Source organism: Eublepharis macularius, chromosome 6 (assembly GCF_028583425.1).
Source record: "Eublepharis macularius isolate TG4126 chromosome 6, MPM_Emac_v1.0, whole genome shotgun sequence".
NCBI classification, from domain to species: Eukaryota; Metazoa; Chordata; class Lepidosauria; order Squamata; family Eublepharidae; genus Eublepharis; species Eublepharis macularius.
In genome coordinates, this window is record NC_072795.1 from 26,641,456 (window position 1) to 26,656,344 (window position 14,889).

The 14,889-nt window shown below is 40.7% G+C and overlaps 1 protein-coding gene across 1 annotated transcript in view; it reads left to right on the plus strand.

Annotated features, from left to right (window-relative positions):
- Positions 1-14,889, plus strand: part of SI (sucrase-isomaltase) — a 178,856-nt gene that overhangs the window by 127,513 nt on the left and 36,454 nt on the right. Inside the window, exons 46-51 of the mRNA XM_054982800.1 lie at positions 1,698-1,747; positions 7,381-7,554; positions 9,150-9,311; positions 10,717-10,923; positions 11,815-11,966; positions 13,638-13,806. Of these exons, the coding sequence (XP_054838775.1) occupies positions 1,698-1,747; positions 7,381-7,554; positions 9,150-9,311; positions 10,717-10,923; positions 11,815-11,966; positions 13,638-13,806 (914 nt within the window). The remainder of the gene's footprint in view (positions 1-1,697; positions 1,748-7,380; positions 7,555-9,149; positions 9,312-10,716; positions 10,924-11,814; positions 11,967-13,637; positions 13,807-14,889) is intronic.

Sequence of the window (14,889 nt, forward strand, 5' to 3'; positions counted from 1 at the left end):
ATTTTAATCTGTAATGGTTTAATTATTACCTGTAAGCCATCTTGAGCCAAGAGGGAAAGTGGGATATAAATATTTTAGTGAACAACCAACCAGCCAAATGAATAACTTACTATAAGCCTTGGAAAGGCCATATGCAAACAGCTCTTGAAGCAGGATGAAATGCAACCCCACTTTTTCCCAGTCACAACTAAAACTATCCTACTTATTTCAGTGGATAAAAGCAGGGTCATAGCAGCCTTGCAAAATGTCACTCAGAAAATGTTCCATGCTCATGACTAGAGATGGGCACGAACCGCATTACGAGCATCAAAAACCCACGAAAATGGTGATCGTGCTATCATGACCCGGCAGATCGTGATCAGCCACAGCCAACGATCCAGCAGTCGGGAGAGGCCTGGATCGTGGCATTCAGGCTCGTTTCGGGAATCCAGACACTCAGGCGCCAGCAATCTATTCCCCTGGCAACGGAGCCAGGGGAATGCCTGAGCTCTGTCTGCCCTCCTTCTGTCGCCCTGGAAACCCAAATGGAAGCCCAGCTTTCCATTATCAGCAGGGTTTCCTTCCAACCACAGAGATGCAAAGCAGTTACAAGTTGGGAGAAGACACCCAGGGGAGGGAGGGGGAAGGGGTTCTGTAGCCATGGGCACTCCAATCTCATCCCTGCAAACCCTGATAGGCAGCTCTGATGGCCAAACACAGACCTCCTGTGTTGCTGAATGGGACCCATGCTTATAAATAGCCATGGACTGGGAACAGCGGCGCGCCCCGCTGCGTTTTCCATGATCGACGATCCACAATCCAAGTTCAGTTCGGGGACAGGAGATGGTCGTTGCTGTTCGGGAATTTTTGGGATCGTGGTCCGCACTGAACCACGATCCGCTGGTTTGATAATGTTTTTTGGTTCGTGCCCATGTCTACTCATGACTGTCTGGGTAAAGCCAGCTGGAGGTAGACTGTGCTAAGCTTTGAGCTTCAGCTGTTAGACAAAGATGAAGCTGTCACTGGGTAAATCTCAATGGAAATAGGCTGGGTTGTATTCCACCTAAGACTACCCAGTCCAGAACTATGCATTAAGGAATCCTAATAACCTGATCAGTGTTGAAACAGGATCTTAAAATCAATCCATAACCAACAAAGATTATATTGCTAATTTGTTTTTCGTGTTGGTTTACTTACTCCATCCAATGTGTGTGTATTATGTGCCATCAAGGCACCTCCAACCTATGGTGACCCTATGAATGAAAGACCTCTAAAACATCCTATCATTAACAGACTTGCTCAGATCTTGCAAACTGGAGGACATTGCTTCTTTTATTGAGTCCAGCCATCTTGTTTTAGGTCTTCCTCTTTTCCTACTGCCTTCTACTTTTCCTAGCATTATTGACTTTTCCAGAGAATCTTGTCTTCTCATAATGTGACTAAAGTGCAATAGCCTCGGTTTTGTCATTTTAGCTTCTAGGGAGAATTCAGGTTTGATTTGATCTAGTACCCACTTATTTGTCTTTTTGGCTGTACAATAGGGAGTGTTTAATAGCTTCTGCAACTGAACATAATTGCATGTTGTTTTTCTTGTAGACCAGTCATGGCTTACTTATTTCTCCTATTAACAGTCTATCATATATTAAACAAAACATCTTTAATAATTATACATATAGTAGACATTCACAAAATTATTTTGTTCTACTTTCTTATTACAGATGCTTATGAGGATGGTATTTACCTCTTACATACATTTAATGCAAGTCAGGTATGTAAAGTTCTAAAGCTATATCTTTAGTTTTAGGTCCCAGATAATGTCCAGCTGTACTATAAATATGCTATATCTACTATAAATATCAGTTATTTTTGCAGTGCTTGAATAGTATTGTGATTTTTAGCAAGTTGAGAGAGTAGTCAAGCCTCTGCATGTTTACATGTCTGCATGTAACAGACATGTAGCAAATATGTCTGCATGTTTACATACAGAATATCTTTGACAGAATATCCTAACTAATACTTATCCCTAGTAACACTGGAGCTATGTGAACTAGACTGGAAAAGTGTGTCTAGAATCTTGGAGAAGAGTGAGTGTGTAGGTATTGCCAAAATTGGCTTCAATGGGGATATTATCTCACAGTACCTATTATATTGTATCATACCTGTGGTTAAAGGAACTTTGGTAGGAATACTCAAGTTTTCTCCATTTTCCACTCACATCCACTGTATGGTAAACTTTCTTTGGCCACCCCCCACCCCTGGTCTCAGGAAAAACTTAATGAGATTCCTACTAAGCTTTCATAGCACCCATGGCTCAGCTGTAGAACACTTGGTTTGTTTGTCTATTTGTAAGCCTGTTTTATCTCAGTAACTGGGACTCAAAGTTGGTAACAAGAATAAAAAACACTCTTTGTTATTATGTAAACAATAAGCACAATAACATAAACATTGGAAAAGATCATCACAGTCACGAAATATAACAAAATACTGCTTTGAATTACCTACGCACAACAATAATCTGGACAATATCTTATCCATGCCTTAGATCATACCCATCATTAAGTAATCCTCCAAGTTTTCTTAAACATCTCTGTTTTGCAGCCTTCCAAAATGCCATCAGTTTGGAGGTCCTTGTCAATTAACCAAGATAATACATAGACAGCTACCCAAAAGCCCATGAATGGATGGCATCATAACTTTTGGGGGTGGGGGAAATGAAAAGGTGTGCTGCTGTGCTTAGTAGAGTTGTAATGGGAGATGTGGGCTTGGATCCCACAACGTCATTCCTCTAGTGTTCCTCTCTGGCTACTGCGGAGGTTTCCCTCTACTGTAACTCACTTCCTCTGCTGTTAGCATTTCTGTGCACATAAGAGATCCATGTAAACATTGATCTTGAGCATGCAGGAGGGTTAGTGGTAGAGAAAGTGAGTGTGGTAACACAGGAAAGACTCCATAGTATTTGAAGAGAAGCATGAGGAGAATGATGACATAGAATCCAAGCCATGGCTGTCCAGGTATGTGGGATTTAAGACTTAAAGGGCTTTAAATAAGGTAACTCGCACCTTTAATTGGTCCCAGAAATTTACAACCACTGAAGAGACTGGAAAATGGGAGTAATATGCTGTATATGGCTAATCAATGATAACAAATGGGCTGCCACATTCAATACCAATTTTCAAGTAGTTATCAAGGACAACCTCAAATGAAGTGTGTTACAGTAGTCAAACCTCTGCATGTTTACATACAGAATATCTTTGACAGAATATCCTAACTAATACCTATCCCTAGTAATACTGGAGCTGTGTGAACTAGACTGGAAAAGTGTGTCTAGAATCTTGGAGAAGAGTCAGAACAGAGAGTACTGCTAGATAAACCAGCGTGTTAGCTTAGTATAAGGTGTCTTCACGGTTTCATGTTTGCTGAGAGAAGTTTGGCTTGGTGGGTCCATGGGCTCTGTTTGTTTTTGTTTTTTTGCTACAACAGACAAGAAGAGGAAAAGAGAGTAAATGAGATAAATCAGAGACTGAAGCCTGTTCAAATGTAATCAACTGGATTATCTGTGATGGGTTGAGTTCATAATAACATATGGGCAATTTTCACAAAAACAGTAATACTTTACAAAGTTGCTTCCATTGACTGAATACAGCATCAAAACAAAAGATGACCTGGATTGCAATGCTAACTAACATAATAGCTGTGCTTGATATGCACAGTGATATAAATTGGTCCTATTGAGTGTATGATGAATGAATGACATGTTAACAGGAAGGAAAGGAGTCCAGATCTCATACAGCTGGCAGAGAGGTTCCCAAGATACCCCTCCCATGCCTAGAAAATGTTATCTTTTCTGCTCCCTCTTGAACAAACTCTTCTTGCTCATCTGAGTAGCCAGTAGTATTACTAAGAGCAGAAGCAACATATCAGGCTAGCTCAGCTCCTTGCCACCAAACTGGGCTTCCCACCAACTAGTCTAGTTGCCCAGCAGAAAGGATTTTAATTCCCTCAGAAGGCCTGTTAGTCTTTTTCTCTAGGAGTAGGAAAACTAGAATTAAAAAGAGTGTCAAATTAATCCAGTTCAAATAAGAGCTTTTCTTTCTCTATGTTTAAATGTTTCCTATAGTAAAATAGATATTTATAAGGAATAAGGAATCCAGTGAATTGAAATACACATAATAGATATTGACATTGTCAAGGTATCAATTTGTTCATATTTGTTCAAGCTAAATTATATGATTATAGTGCCATTATGCATGGTATTGAATAAAAAACAGTGCTATACACATGGTAAAAATAATAAACTTGGTGGTTCTATCAGTTGGGGGGGGGGGGTTATACTAAAATAGTGACCCTTTATAATGGATTTTCTGGCACTACTACTTCATATTTACTTTGGTCTACCTGTCAAGTCATTAGACATTAATTATGAAGAAGTAAAAGTTTATCTAGCTGTCATTTTACAGTATAAAGCTCAGTGTAAATGCTTGTTTCCTGTTTTGTTCTTGACAGATACCCAGTAAGCAGAAGCCTTTTAAATTAGCATTGCAGTCTCCTGATTTTATTTTTTAAAAATGGAGCATTATAATTTATGTAATGTGTTCAAATATTATGGACCAGCTAGGAACAGAAGCCTTTGATACCGATGTTAGCTGTATTATTGTTCATCAAGGCTATAGCATTTTATAAAGAGAGACAGGACCTTACTTGGTTATATATACGACTGCTACAGGTGCAGCAGATGATCTGCCCTCCAACACTTAAAAATGTATATTTGCACGGAAAAACAACTGGACTGTCATCTATATTGTACTCTGTTTCCTCAGTGAGCCACTGAAAATCATTTATTTATTTATTAGATTTATTAGTCGTCGCTCACCCAAAGGGTCTTGCAGTGACTTACAACAAGTAACAATATAAACAAGTTAGAACAATTAATCAATATAAAATCAAAATTAAAATATTAAACTACATTACAATACAAACTCATTACCATACCGGTGTCAGAGAGAATCCAAACGCCGTAACATCTAGTTAACCTCCAAAGGCCAACCTGATATAGTGCTGTCATAATGAATGACATCATAATCATAACAGATTTAGTTTTTTGTTTGTCTGCTTTTGGTATAGTAACAAACAAAATTTGGGGGTTTTTTTTGGAGAGGGTTAGGCTTGCAGTAATTAGTGAAGTCAGTAGGAACCTTTTCATCAAATTACTTGTGTAGATAATTTGTTCAATACTTGTTCAATTTTTTAAATTAAGTCAGTGAGATCCAGGAGTCAGAAAAGCTGTCTTATGACCCCACTTATCAAATCACTGAACCAGTAAAATACATGTGTAGAATTATCTGAAATGAGAGTGTCAGCAGTGAATTTATGGTGTTGTACTAGTGCTGCCACTGCTCCTACTTAAAGCAGTCAAAGGGATACTGGGACTTGGATTCTATGACATTATTCCCTTTAAGTTTCTCTCCATCCACTGTGGAGGTTTTTCATGGTTGTGGTGCTCACATACTCTGCCATTAGCACTTCTGTGTGCCCAGGGCTCCTTGAAAAATATTGTTCTTGTGCACCCAGAAGTTCTGATTGCAGAGGACACAAGTAGCTCAATGGAGAAAAACCTCCACAGCGGTTGGAGAGAAACTTGAGGGGAATGATGTCACAGGATCCAAGCTTGAGAGTACAGATAATCAAGGTTGTAAGGAGACATTGAGGAATGGGTAGGCTCCACAGCACAGTGTCCTCTCTCAAGAAACCTTATCTTGGTGTTTCTGATTGTAATAACTTGAAAGCAGGGACTGAGTGACCTTTCAGAGTCAGAATTCCTTGGAGAAGTACTGATTCCCACCCCCTCCCTTAGAGCTCTAAATGGTCTATGGCGAGGGCTCCTTAGCCTGCCCAGCCATTAAGAACATTTTGAGTGGTCCTGATTCATGTTCCCCACCTTCTGAAATCTTGCAGGTAGTTACAAGACTGGCTCCAAGACTGGAATTCGCTTGCGACAGAACTGTTACAATGTTGCTGCTTGAGTCAATAAAATTCAAGTTCTATGCTTGGTATAAGACAACTAGAAAATAGTATTTGGGCTGGGATTAGAGAGAGAGAAGGTGGCAGTCAACAAGTTTGGGTAATAAGTTTGGATGTTTTTAAATAATAGTTTTTTTTCTTAGATTGGCAAGAAAAGTTATAGAAATAGAATAAGTTGATAAAGAATGTTGTAGCATGAGATTTCAGTACCAATGTATTAGGCCCACCAGTTGTCAGCTTCCAGTTCTCCCAAAATTACAACTGATCTGCAGGTTACAGAGATCACTTCCCCTGGAAAAAATAACAGCTTTGGAGGGGGTAACTCCATGGCATCATATTCCTGCTGAGCTCCTTCCCCAGGCTCCAACCCCAAACCTCCAAGAATTTCCAGCATGGAGTTGGCAACTCCAACTCACCTAGCTTCAAACCATGGCAAGTTTTGTTTAAAAAAATTCCCAATTCCTTTATGCTTTGAATTAGAAATGGACATAAACCGGAAAAAAAAGAACCGCGCGGTTCGTGGTTTGTTGCATTTCATGAACCATGAATTTTCATGAACCCGTCCTGGTTTGTGAACCGATTCTTTTGGTTCATGAAAACATCACATCTGGGTCAGAAAATCGTCACTTCTGGGTCAGCAGAAGGTCTCTTCTGGGTCAACAGAAGGTCTGCAGGAAGTCCATCCCCTGTTGCCTAGGAAACTGATAGATTGGCGCCAGGCTGTCTGCAGCGACGGACCAAAAAACAAACCAACAAGCCTACATTCGTGGTGGCTTGTAAGAAATGGGCTCTGATGAACCACCGGTTCGCAAACCACAAACCTACCTGGTTCGTCAGGAACTTTGGTTCGTATTTTGGTTCGTGCCCATCTCTACTTTGAATGCTTATTATATATTTTGTATAGTCATGTATAAATACTTTACTTTATGAACCTGTTCGGGTTCAACTCCCAGATGGCTGGGAATTTTGGGCAGGGTTATCTGATAAAGACCCGTAAAAGCCATCCTACAGAGGGAACTAAGTATGCAGGTGACCATGCGTTGACCCAAGGATTTTTCCACAGTAGGTTCATCTTGGATCTTTCTTAGTTTTTCAGAATACTGTCAATATCATACTGCTTAGGTAAATTGCAGTTGTTGCAAAATGGATTGACTGTATACTCTTTTGCTATTTCATCTCCTATTTTGTAATGTGAATTTAGCTTGTTTTATGATTATTAACTGCTTTGAAAACCCTTCAGGACTGAAAGCAGGATGTAGACATTTTAATAGATAAAATAATAAATGCTGTCTCCGGAATAGCTTACATAATAAAAAGGAGGGGCCAGGGAGTGGTAAAGGTGACCAATTGTGAAATTATACATAAGAGAAATCTGTCTTTCAGAGTGCATTAGACATCAGTGTGGCCCACTCAGGATATGTTGACCCGAACAACTTAAAATTTGCTGAAATTAAAATCCTTGGCGTAGAATCTTCCTTCTCTCCCAGGGTTGTAGTGTTTCAGTATGGTCAAGTGATCCAGTCTCCTCATTCATCAACCTATGATTTTACAAATAAGGTAAGAGAATAATTTTGAAACTGTGAATTAGAGTGTTTTATTTAAATACTATTTAGTCTCTGGATTGGGTACACTTTCAGTTTTACTATTGTTCTCATACTTTTTGATAAATTGACTCTCTCTGTGTCTCCCTATTGTCTCTCCTATTTTGATAAATCGTCTCTCTATGTGTTCTTCAATTCACTCCCTCCCCAAAATGGTTCAGTATGCTCTAACTTATTTTTATTAGTGCCTGGGGGTGATCAGCAGGAAAGAAAATCATCTTGCCTTTGTGATTAGAAAAAGAGGGCATCAAGTTCTAGTAGTCCTTATGAGAATAGAAGCAAGAACATTCAGGCTAGGATATAATTGTTTCAGCCAGCCCAACCTGCAAAGTATGGCATGCGTTATACATGCCTTATACTTGGATGGTTATGGTATCTCACAAATCAACCAGGTAGAGCTGCAAAAGCTCCATTGGGGGTGGGGGATACCCTCCCTTGAGCATTTGTTGCTCACTACCCTTTCAAGTAGCAGCAGGGGGAATTTTTTTAAAATATCCTGGCACTTACACTAGCATGATGAAATCACTTCTGGGGGAAACACAGAAGAGGCAGGGGGTATCTCCAAGGATCACTAGAATTTCTGACAATTCCTTCAGCTACCTGCCATCATTTCTGAGTTTCCCCCTGAATTGACTTTGTCACACTGGTGAACCTGCCTCCAAACCCTCTTGACAGTTGCCGGGCTCACCCAGGCAATCTTAGGCCTGGTCTTCAACTTACATGAGAGTTCTGCCTAATTTTGCCTTTGACCCTGGCTTTACCACCATATTTTGGATAACTTACCATCCGCAGCCCACAGTCAAGTTTTCCATTATTCTCCTGATCTCCCTCACCCCCAAATTCTGGTGATTTGAACTACCTAATTTGCCTAACATGGGACAGACAGGGAACTCTGTAGTCCTGATTAACTTCTGTTCATACTTGCTTCTTGCAGAAGAATGCAGAAAGGACTTTCTTTTCCCCCCCTTCTCTATACTGCCCACTACTACAGTTTTATAGGTAGATATAGCTCAAAAATGTACTCTTTATTATAGTTGACATTTCCCTTCTGGGGGTGAGGGATTCCCTGCCTCCAGCCCTGCCCCCCTGCCTCTGCTCACCTGTACGGCAGGAGGAAAGGTACCTGGGGGAGAAGTATACACAATAAGTGGGCGTGTGCTTCCTCATCATGCCAGAAATTGATGTCATTTTCCAGCATGACATGGAAGCTATGGGTCAGGCTGGGGAAACAATCCTCTAAAAAAAGCTCTTAAACACTAAGTTTGGGAGTGATTTTCAGTGAATTGACCTTCGGCATGACATGTAGCTTTCATGTTGTGCCTGAAAATGATGTCATTTTCCAGCATGACGGGTGAGCATGGGGGCAAATATCCCACTCTCCCCTCCCACACCCCTTCTCCAGTTTGATTCCCTGGGGACCTGGCACCCCTAGCCTTAGTTAACATAAAGATGCACGCCTCATTCACATAAAAATATAGTTCTAATTCAGATTACACAAAAGATGCAAAACGGAATTTTTCATTTTGTTATCGCTTTTTTTTATTTCTGAAGGTCTTGAACATTACAGGCCTTCAGCTTGCACTGGGGCAAGCATATTCGTTAACATGGACACAGCGTCCTGAAGAAAGCCTTGCAAATAATGAAAGATTCGACTGTCATCCATATCCAGAACCATCTCAAGCCAGCTGTGAAAGCCGTGGCTGTATCTGGGAGGTATGTGGCAATAATGGGCTTGAAAGAGGATAAAGGTAACCATTGCTTGTTGCAAAAAGGTACATTCATTGTCAAAAGCCTTCTTTCCTCTCCTATAGAGCAGTGGACTTGAATCCATGTTTTGGAACCCACAGGGTTTGCAGAGTTCTGTCTGCTGGGAGGCGAATCCCTGTAGAGCCACTGTTTGCAACTTTTATGTAGTACCTTCTGCTACTGTGTGTGTGCAGAAAGCACGGGTGCTGTACTCCTGCTTCCCTCTCCTTGAACATTGAAAGGGGCAGCAAGAAAGTGAGTTGAGGTCTCTCACAGTGAAATCTTAAGCAGAGTTAGTCCAGTCTAAGTCCTTTGAAATCAATGCAGCTATGGGCTTAGACTGGAGTAACTCTACTTAGGATTTCACTGTGAGTGGTTCCCCCCCCACCCCCGGCTTCTTCAGTGACTCTGGTTCCTTCTATTTCTGTCACATGGCTCTTATGATATGTGACTTCCTGTCACGTGTTCTCCGGGTCCCATGTTGCTCCCTAGAGTATAAAGCTAGTCCCAGTTATGGAAAGGTTCAAGACCAATTACTAGGACCTTCCCCCTTTTTCTCAGCAGATAAAAGCCTACCTTGAGAAAATAAATAAAGCCTTCCCTACTTTCTAAATCTGTTGTAAACTGTTTTGATTCATAGTGATGAATTTTATTTTTTCATTTTATAATGATTTACCTATCCTGACTCTCTTTGATCTCTCAGACAGAGAAAGATCTTCCCAACTTTTGCAGTTTGTGCTCCTTTAACTGAGGAAGAATTATATCTGCAGTTTTGTCTACCCAGAAAGCTCTGGCCGGCTTAAAAAGTTCAAAATGTAACCCTTTGTATGATATAGGAGTAAAATAAAATCTGAGCTCATGGTGCATCCTAGCATGGGTGCTGCACCTGTCTGTGGACGCATCACCAATAGCTCACCTGAGTCCTGTTTCTCCTTTCACAACTCAGTGTGTATGCATGAGTGTGCAAGTAGCACACCAGGCTATTAGGAGGAATGGGGGATGGATGGGCATTGTACAGCCGGGCACTAGGAGAATCATACACACTTGTCTTATTTGCATCCCTATTACTATTACTGGACCAAAAAGGAAGGCTGGTTGAGGATATAATGGGTATGACTTTCCCAATGCTGCAACGGCCATTGCAGCCCTTATTAAACACCTGTACTTATTGACCAAGGGGTGAAGGGGACCTGTTGAGCCTTGTTGTGATGGGTCATGGGAAAAGATTATCAATAAGATTGGTAAAAGGTTATTGGTAAAATATTACCAATAAGTTTAGATAGATCATGGGAAAAGTTTACCAATAAACAAACAAATAAATAAAAGCAAACTCGTATAATATTGACTACATAAAGTTTACATTTTATTTCAGATTTCTTCGGTTCCTGGTGTTCCACTCTGTTATTATCCCATGAAGTATGGTTATTCAGTCAGCAACACGGAGGCGCATCCTAGTGGTATCTCAGCTCAACTCAATAGAAATACCAGCATCCCTAACCCATATGGTCCTCTTTCACCAGCTATTGACGTTCTAAGCTTAAATGTGACATTCCATTCTGACAACATGTTGCAGTTCAAGGTACGAAGGGAGCTTTGACTCTTAAAAGCTTACACCCTGTTGATCTTCAAGTGCTACTGGACTTGAATTTTCTAGGATACTTGGCAAACGATCTTTGGATAACAGAAGGTATCTTCTCTTGTCTATACATACACACATATACAAGCTTCAAAGGTATCTCACTGATATTCAAAAGACAGCTTAGAAACCAAAATAGTTTAACCGACAATCTGCACTCTGCATATTTCAGTGATCAGTAATGGCAGGCAAGTTGCTATGGAAGAAATAAATATCACCATTAATCTTCACCAGCAAAGTGCAGGTGCAGGTCAGTGTAGGGTAACAAGGATGCATTTTCATTTCATGTTAGCTGAGAGTCATGAAGTGTGACCCGCAGCTACATGAGTGTGCACCATACTGTACTGTACTGTGTGCACCATACTGTTCTGTAATTTTGACATTAACATGCAAGGGTTCTTTAACCCAGAGGTCATCCTAGAAAAGATTTCCCAAGAGATTGAAACTTCTAAATCCACTACAGCTACAGTCACAAGAATATGCTGGAATATATATTTGCCTAAAGGAACAATGCTAAGGCCATCTCTCTTTTTTGCATAGTTTAAAATTCCTTACAGAATGCCAACACAGTTGCAAAACTATACTAGGGGAACTCACCGTCGATGTGTAGACCCCATGTGAGGAATGTATGAGGTACATAGTAAAAGTGTTAAAAAGGTATACCCACCAAGTGAAGTGCTGTTATACTGAAGTATTTCTACAGTAGGATCACCGTAGTTGAATAGGTTTTCTACATTAACCCTTATATACATGAAGGCCATTGTAATTACACAAAGGATAATGTTTGTGTCATCTACTGTTTCTGCACTTTTTAAAATTTCCTCTTGTTTATAGATTAATGATCCCAGTGGAAGAAGATATGAAGTTCCTGTGCCACTGTCCACCCCAAGCATCCCCACAATTACAACAAATCGGCTCTATGATGTAAAAATTGTGAATGAACCATTTGGCATACAGATCATACGGAAAAATACAGGAACGGTGATGTAAGCAGCATCATTGTTTTTTATTAACATATATTACGGGCGAGGGGGACATGGAACCATGATATTATATCCTAGCATTCCTGTCTGTGATAAAATCCTGTTAGGCACCAAGAAAAGGGGATGGGGGAATAAACTTGCAACCAATTCAAAAAGCAGTTAAGGAAAAATGTACAGAAGAAAAACTGACCTGGTATTTATAAATCAATAATGCAATTGACAATAAGCATTTCCTATATTATGATTATTTCAGAGTATTTTTGTATGTTGATTACATTATATTTATTTGGTTTGGGGTGTATTGGTTTATCAACAGCAAGTTAGTTTTTCTTCTATCCATAAAATACTATTATCCAACAAGAATGGTTTAAGTTTATGTTATCTTACTTGTATAGCACTTGTGTTTAATCATGCTTATCATAAATCTTGGAGAATGTTGAAGCGGAATGTTGGACCACATCTTTTATTTTGATTTGCCATCTTGATATCTGCATTCTTTATGCTAAAGCCATTCTGTGATCTCTAGTGAATGTTTCACTCACAGGAAATGCCCCCCTTTAAAAAAAATTGTATGGCTAAATTAAATAATCCAATCTTTAGGGGTGGGCCATTAAAAAACCTAATATTTATATATTATGTTGTGAAAAGTTCTATATATTTTAATCGTATTTTGTTGTGGGAGCTTTCTTTTTTACATTTTTAAAGTAGCTACATGTGCAATATTACATTGTAATAACTAGAGATGGGCACGATCCACATTACGATCGAAAAAAAACCCACGATAATGGCAATCGCGCTATCGTGACCCTGCAGATCGTGATCATCCACAGTCAACGATCCAGCGATCGGGAGAGGCCTGGATCATTGCGTTCGGGCTCGGATTGGGGATGCAGACACTCAGGCGCCAGCAATCTATTCCCCTGGCAACAGATCCGGAGGCAAGCCTGAGCTTCTGTTGCCCTCCTTCTGAGCTTCTGTTTGCCCTCCTTCTGTCGCTCTGGAAACCCGAATGGAAGCCCAGCTTTCCTTGATCAGCAGGGCTTCCTTCCAACCATGGAGCAGCAAAGCAGTCACAAGTTGGGAGAAGACAGCCAGGGGAGGGAGGGGGAAGGGGATGTTCTGTAGCCATGGGCGCTCCAATCTCATCCCTGCAAACCCTGATAGGCAGCTCTGACAGCCAAACACAGACCTCCTGTGTTAATGAATGGGACCTGATGGGAGGCGGCTCATCGCTGCCTCCCCGTGCCTGCCAGGCCTAGCGACTGCAGCCACCATCCACCTTCCCACATAGCTGGGAATAGCAGCGGGGCCCGCTTTGGCCTCCACGATCCACGATCCACGATCCACAATCCACGGCTCGGGAACGGGAGATGATTGGTGTGGATCGTTAATTCGGGATTGTTGCCGGCACCAATCCATGATCAGCTGGATTGTTAATTTTTTTTTGGATTGTGCCCATCTCTAGTAATAACATCCGATATTAATGGTATCCAATAAAATACCAGTCAATGAACCTTCTCTTGGACAACAGGGTAGTAAATTGTACTTTTTCATTTTGACATTATTGGTTATTTCTGGCTAACATTCTATTCTGTTCTTCTCATAAGAAGCAGCCTCAGTCATTTTTGTCTTGAACTATACCTTACCATATGGAGTAACCATGTTCTCTTGCAGCTGGGATTCTCAAGTGCCCGGTTTCACCTTCAGTGACATGTTCATTCAGATTTCCACTCGGCTGCCATCACAGTATGTTTATGGATTTGGAGAAACTGAACACACTCAATACCGGAGGGACATGAACTGGCAAACCTGGGGAATGTTCACTCATGATCAGCCTCCTGGTGTAAGCAAAGTTATTGATGTTTACATTTCTGTTACTTTAATAGTTCATCTCACAGGGAGGAGATGAAGATGAGTTCAGATTAAGTTGCTTTTGAAAGCAAATAAAATTCATTAACATTCTATTAATGCACGGAATGCATTTTTAAAGGAAGAAATCATTGAGTGCTGAGATGTAGAATATCTCAATCTGCTGAACAGAAATTTGGTGTTATGTTGCTGTCCAGTATTATGTAGCTATTCAGCACTCAGGACTTAACTAGACAAGATGCTGCAGCCTACCATCTTCCTTTCTGGAGTTTAAAGGCGCTCAGGGAAGCCAGGTGGTCCTGGAGAAATAGTGTAGGGTTGAATGGTCATTGGTGCCCTCCCTTCATGCTCTGCTGTTTATTTTATTTATTTACTGCATTTCTAGTCTGCCTTTCTCACTGAATCTCAAAGAGAATTACACAGTGGAATGACAGGAGTATTGGGGTTGCAAGCCTCATGATGATGGTGGGGATCTCCTTTCCCACCAGTACACTGAATGGTGATGGGAGAAAAATAAAATAAAAAATAGCTGCCAGAGGAAACCTGGAAGTGATGCCATGCCTCTCTAGTGGTGATTTATAGAGATGCCAGCGGCCACCCTGCATATCCCTGCCCCAAATCTCTCCTTGGTTTCCTGGTAACTCTAGTGGGAGCCCTCCTGACTTCCTCAGGCAGGCCATTCCATGTGTTGTGAGGGACACAACATAGAAAGCACATACACGGGCTGGGTTGCTCTTGTATGACTACAGGGTGGCACCCACAGAAGGCCCTGATCATATGACCGAAGCTGGTGAAACATAGGAGAAGAGGCAGTCCTGTAGATATGAGAGTCCAAGGCCATGTGACAGTTGTGGATCTTCTGTGTATTGTGTAAACTGTATTTGGATTTTTTTTTAAAAAAAACCATCCAAATATAGAAAACGTACATCAATATCAATAAAGCACAATTTAGTGAATAGGAAGAGAAATGACAAAACAATAAATGGATAAAAAATTCTACGTTCCTAGTCGGGCCAACAAATACTGTACTTTCCGCAGTCTCCATGCGTATGTTTTC